Source organism: Octodon degus, unplaced genomic scaffold (assembly GCF_000260255.1).
Source record: "Octodon degus isolate 3935 unplaced genomic scaffold, OctDeg1.0 scaffold00655, whole genome shotgun sequence".
Lineage (NCBI taxonomy): Eukaryota > Metazoa > Chordata > Mammalia > Rodentia > Octodontidae > Octodon > Octodon degus.
This window is the reverse complement of record NW_004525231.1, coordinates 49,688-55,096: the sequence shown is the minus strand read 5'-3', so window position 1 is coordinate 55,096 and position 5,409 is coordinate 49,688. Positions and strand designations below refer to the sequence as shown.

The 5,409-nt window shown below is 53.7% G+C and overlaps 1 protein-coding gene across 1 annotated transcript; it reads right to left on the bottom strand.

The window, feature by feature from the left end:
- Positions 1-264: 264 nt before the first annotated feature.
- Positions 265-5,214, bottom strand: LOC101575321 (histone-lysine N-methyltransferase PRDM9-like; the record flags this gene model as incomplete). Its single annotated transcript, XM_012513401.2, is given in 7 exon segments — positions 265-792; positions 795-893; positions 1,157-1,363; positions 3,168-3,361; positions 4,242-4,310; positions 4,635-4,905; positions 5,113-5,214. Coding segments are annotated over 7 exon segments (1,457 nt in total), but the record flags the coding sequence as incomplete, so codon positions are not given.
- Between the last annotated feature and the right edge of the window lie 195 nt (positions 5,215-5,409).

Genomic DNA, 5,409 nt, shown 5'->3' with positions numbered 1-5,409 from the left:
AGAACAGGAGGGCAAAACCTAGACAGGGAGATGGCACCATTGTCAGGAAGAAACAGACGAGAAACCCTTGAACATTTACAAAACCATTGCCTGCAATCTACATCCCTGGCTGTGAATCTGCAGGATCTTTTTAATTGCTAAATTCTGGTCCCTTTACACCTGGGGGAAAGGGAGGCGTCAGTCATCTCTTCTGAAGAACCTTCAGACCTGGCCTTGCGGTGTGTAGGGTTATATTAGTTATTCTGTGGCTCTGGGGTATGGTTATGTTGCGCATGACCTAATATTTCTGTGAGCACTGGGCTCCAATTCTGTGTGTTCTCTGGTGCCTGGTGAGGCTTGATTGCTGGCTAAAGCACCGCTCACAGTCCCTGCAAACATAGGGTTTCTCTCCTGTATGTTTTCTCTTGTGCTGAGTGAGGTTTGATTGAGCACTAAAGCCCCGTCCACAGTCCCTGCAAACATAGGGCTTCTCTCCTGTGTGTGTTCTCTGGTGACTGGTGAGGCGTGATCGTAAACTAAAGCACCGCCCACAGTCATTGCAAACGTACGGCTTCTCACCTGTGTGAGTTCTCTTGTGCTTGTTGAAATTTGATTGAAAAGTAAAGCCCCGCCCACAGTCGCTGCAAACATAGGGCTTCTCACCTGTGTGAGTTCTCTTGTGCTCTGTGATGTTTGATTGAAAAGTAAAGCCCCTCCTACAGTGGCTGCAAACGTAGGGCTTCTCAACTGTGTGAGTTCGCTCATGCTTGGTGAGGTTTGATTGACAAGTAAAGCCCCGCCCGCAATCCCTCAAACATATGGCTTCTCTCCTGTGTGTGTTCTTCTGTGCCTGATGAACAGTGATTGATAAAGAAAGCCCCGCCCACAGTCCCTACAAGCAAAGCCACTGTCCCCTGCTGGTGAAGGCTGGTTCCCGCTGAATTGCCATGGGTGACTGAGGCCTTGCTCAAACTCTCTACTCTTCATGGTTGCAATTTGTAAGCTTCCCACCCCCACAGGCAGGGTCTGGCCTGTGCTGAGCCCCTGCCCAGTCATCCCCTCACTCTCCCCAGACCTCCCCATGTGTCCCTCTGGAGGGTTGGGGGTATCCCTTGAAGTCCCACTCTTGTTGTTTGGGGCTCAGGGCTCGGTCTCCCTTGGGCCTCTCCCCATGCACCTCCATCATTCCGGTCATGAGGACGGGACTGCTGCTGTTTCCAGAGGAGATCCCCCGGACAGGCATCTTCTCCTTGGAGTGTGTTGCTTGTAGCTGTTACCCAGTGGATCTGAGAGAGGTGACCGTGGTTTATATAGCCACTGTGAAATTTCCGAATGGAGAAGGCCAGAGAGCGCAAGGGACACAGGTGGATCTCTGCCTTTGGTTCTGCTGAAAGAAGTTCCTTCTCAGAGTGCAGGTCCTCACACTCCCTCAGGCCTGACAGCACCGCCCAGCCCTCCCCACCCCACCGAGGGCATTCCCCACACAGCTCTTCCCACTCAGTGCTGTCCCCACCAACACCGTCTCCACTAAGCGATATCTCCAAAAGCACCGACCCCACAGGCACTGTTCACACCCACAGCTGTCTGCACCAAGCACTGTCCCTAGTAAGTGCTATCCCCACCAAGCACTGTCCCCACCAATCTTGGCCCATGGTGTCTCTCCCATGCCGATTTTTAACAAAATCCACAATGTCAGCCTCAGTAGCCTTTCTGACATGGCAAGCAGTCCAGGGCCCTCCCTGGGCAGACCTGTGACCCAAGGACCTGCATGGGCCCCCGCCCAGAACACAACCATCTCCTACGTCATTCCCTGTCTCCCCTGGCTGCCCTCTGCCCCGGTCCCTCACAGATCCTGGACCCGTTTCCTGACTCCTGCTCTGCTGCTGATCTATCCCATTGAGAGCTGGCAGAGTTGATGACTTAGGTAATGTTGTCCCCATTGGCTTCTCCAGGGAGAGGGTACAGGGACCCATCCCAGTCACCCCCCTTGGAGTGGTATAGCTATGGGAGGTTGTGGTGGGCTGTATCTGAGAGCAGTGCCGAGATAGAGAATTGTGTGCAATGTGACACACGTGATGATTCCCTTTTGCCCCGGGTCGCCATGAGGAAGCAGGATTCAAACAGGACAGGCTCAGCGTCTCTACACTCATAACCAATGGGCTCAGTGTTCCATGGCCACATCATGGCCAGCAATCTCTTCTCTCCGGGGCTCCCTAAATCGTCAGGTGAAGGTACATCCTCCCTGGGCCTCACAATCTCTGCCTGTCAGACGGCTTCTCTCTGTCATCTACCCTCACCTGCCACCTTCTCAGCTGGAGACTGAAGCATCCTCTTACAACTTTAGCTCTGGGGGCTAATTTCCAAACATGCCAAAACATGAGCCCGGGACATAGAATGGACAGCTCTACAACTGTTTGCACCCACATGACTCGGCAGGAGTCACAGGCCCCTCAGGTCCAATCCTGGCCTCTTTCCCACCTCTCAGCAGCTACACAAAGTGCTGCCCACGTATGGAGCCCTCTGCCCACAGACACCCAGGCCCCTTAACTGTTCCCCACTGGGAAAGCCCTGCCCGGCCTGGTGCACATGTGATCCTGGCCCACCGGACCCCGGCATACTCTTCCCTGGGGGGATTCTTCAGAGGCTCAGCCACTGCCCCGGCTGAGCGCATGCTCGCACAAGTGCACGTGTCCCCATGCAAGAGCCAGGTGCCAGCGGCACTCATTAGGGCTTTTGTCTGCTTTGTTGTGGGTTTCCAGGTCCTGACACAGGGTAGGAACGCAGGTGACAGCTAATTGGCAGAAGAGACAGTCTGCAGTTCATGCACACTATTTGGGAATTGAAGAGAGTGGGGGCAAAAAAAAAAAGCACTGCATGGGCCAGGAGAAGCCAGGTCTGTGAGGGCGCTACCTAGCTGAGAATGTCTACTTGGGCTCCAACCATCCCTTAGCACATTTAGTAGAAATTTGTGCACTACATGCTTTAAAAACAGACTCCAAACAAACATTCCAATAGATAAAATCTTTCTAAGCATCAAAAGCATGCAATTCTCATCCTTCCCTTTCGAAGTCAGGGATCAGAAATTTCACTGAAGGTGGACTGCACCTCAAGTTCCTTATGAATGGAAGTGTGGGAATTCCCGGGGAGAAGCTTCCCCCTTTCATGCAAGGAAGCCCAGGGGTGCCTACCTCTCCCATTCACGTGCTGTTTCTTCCAATTGCTGCTGCATGTGAGGCCCAGCTCCTGGCCATACTCGTTCCTGTTCCCCACCAATAACTCTGTGCCAGGCTTGATGGCCTTGCAGGTGTGGTAGAAGATCTGCCCGTGGTACTGAAAGGCCACAAGGTTCTGCTCCTCCTCAATGCGAGCACAGTTCATGTACCTGGGGTTCAGGGTGGAAAGGAAGGAAATAGCTGATCCCTTTTGTGTCCCCATCACATCAGTGTCCATCCATCCCTGGAGTGGTAGACACCTCCCTGTTCTGGCACCGCCCCTACTCCTGGTGGCACCTACTGTTCTCACCTTGGTTTCTTCCACAGGGCCTATGACCACTTATATCTGAGTCCTCCAGTTCTCCCCCACCTAAGTACCCAGTGCTCCACGCCCCATCCTGGACTTCAAAAACACATAGCCATGCATAAAACCCAAGGACCCTTTGCATTTCCAATGTATAAATCAGTGTGTTGTTTCCCTTGAAACTTAGAGCTAAGCAAGGACTCTGCTTCTGGGGTAGCCTCTACCAGGCAACCCTGGCCCAAGTCATCTTGGGAAAGTCCCCCATCACCTGCCCAGGGAGGCCGCCTCCTCTCCCACATGCATTTAAGCAATCCTGTCTGCCTTAGTACCATGACTCAGAATGGCATCAGTGTGTCCCTATCCCCTAGCCTCTTTGCTGAAGCAAGAGCCCCTCTCTCAAATCACTTAGGCAGTCAGCATAGGGACCCCTCACATTCGTGCAGTCTACTTCTCCCCAGGCTCAGGACTATTTTCAGAGTCTCTAACCTCTCTCAGCCTAAAGGTCCCTTGCTTTCACTTCCCTTTCTGCTCTGTACTTGTTGAAGAAACACCAAATTACAGTGAAATATTCCTGCAGTAAAACCTCCCATGTGCTCTGCCTCAGGCCCTCTACAGCGACAGAGACTCTGGTCAGAAGGGAACTCCACTCTCTAAGCGGGAGGGTAGCAATCAGGGATGAGAAGGGAAGGAATCGGGCTAGTGAGGGTCACATGTCCTTGTGGAACCAGGAAGCCTGGTGTCCTCACCTCATCCAGTTGGCGTGGGATGTGTCCTTGCCGTCCACGTACTTGTAGCTCTGTCTCCCTTCAGTAATGTAAGTTTTGGTAAAAGGAGTTACTGTCCTCATTTGGGAGGGATTACAGCCGCCAGCTGTACCTGAGGCTACTGTCACCCCCTCCCTTCATGCTCCTGCAGCCTGCCGGCCCAGCATCTGCAGACAGGCGAGGAAGCCACAGAGGCTGGATCTACTCCATTTCTGTGTGGCACTGCCCCACTCAGCATCTTATCCTGCACCAGGGATATTGTCGTCTTCCAAGGCAACTAGGACACAGAGCTGAGCAGCTCAACCAAGCCCGTGCAGCAGAGGGACACTGGAGGGGAGCAGGGTTCCAGGAGACAGGGAAGGAAGGCCCCTCACCATCCAGGCGTAACCGCTGAGGCCAGCCTCTTCGTCCTCTGTGATCTGACCCTCGTAGGGGCCAAAGTGCACATCCACAGGCAGGGTGGAGTTCCCATTCCAGACTCCGAGCCCAGTCCCTGGGATATTCGAAGGTCCTATCTTCAGCCCAGGGGGCAGAGTGAGCATTGCGTGGTCCTCAAGCCCCACATCCACCACACTGTCCTTCATAAACGTAGGGGGCCCATGAGCGGGACAGCTGTCGATGAAGTTGGTCTTGCACTTCTCACAATCTGAAGGAAGCATGGTAGGGATTAGGAACCATATAATCCGTGTGTATTCCTCGCTATGGAGAGCTCTGGAGTGAGCCCACCCCCCTCCCTCTGCCCTCCATTCTGCACTGCTTGTGCCTAGAGTGAGTGGCGCCTTGAGCCCCAAGTGACTGCGTGTACACCTAACTCTGCCTTGTCCTTCGGGGTCAGGCCAAGAGGGTCGCTTACACAGGAAGTCGTCGTCCTGGGGCTCGCTGACCTCCTCATGTGCAGGGCCATTTCCTTGTCGCAGAGTGTACAACTTCCACTCAACAACCCTTCTCCTGGGTTCTAAGAGGGAAGGACAGAAGAAGACTGAAGTGCGTCATCCAGGGTGTCTGTCCCTGTATCATCAGAAATATCCTTGCATCTGACTGTCAAGCGTGCTGACCCATCCTCTAAATCCCTGCATAACCCGCAGGTCACATTTCTAGCTGTCAAGGGCCACATGCAGCCCACAGGGCACGAATATCTCATCAGGCAGCA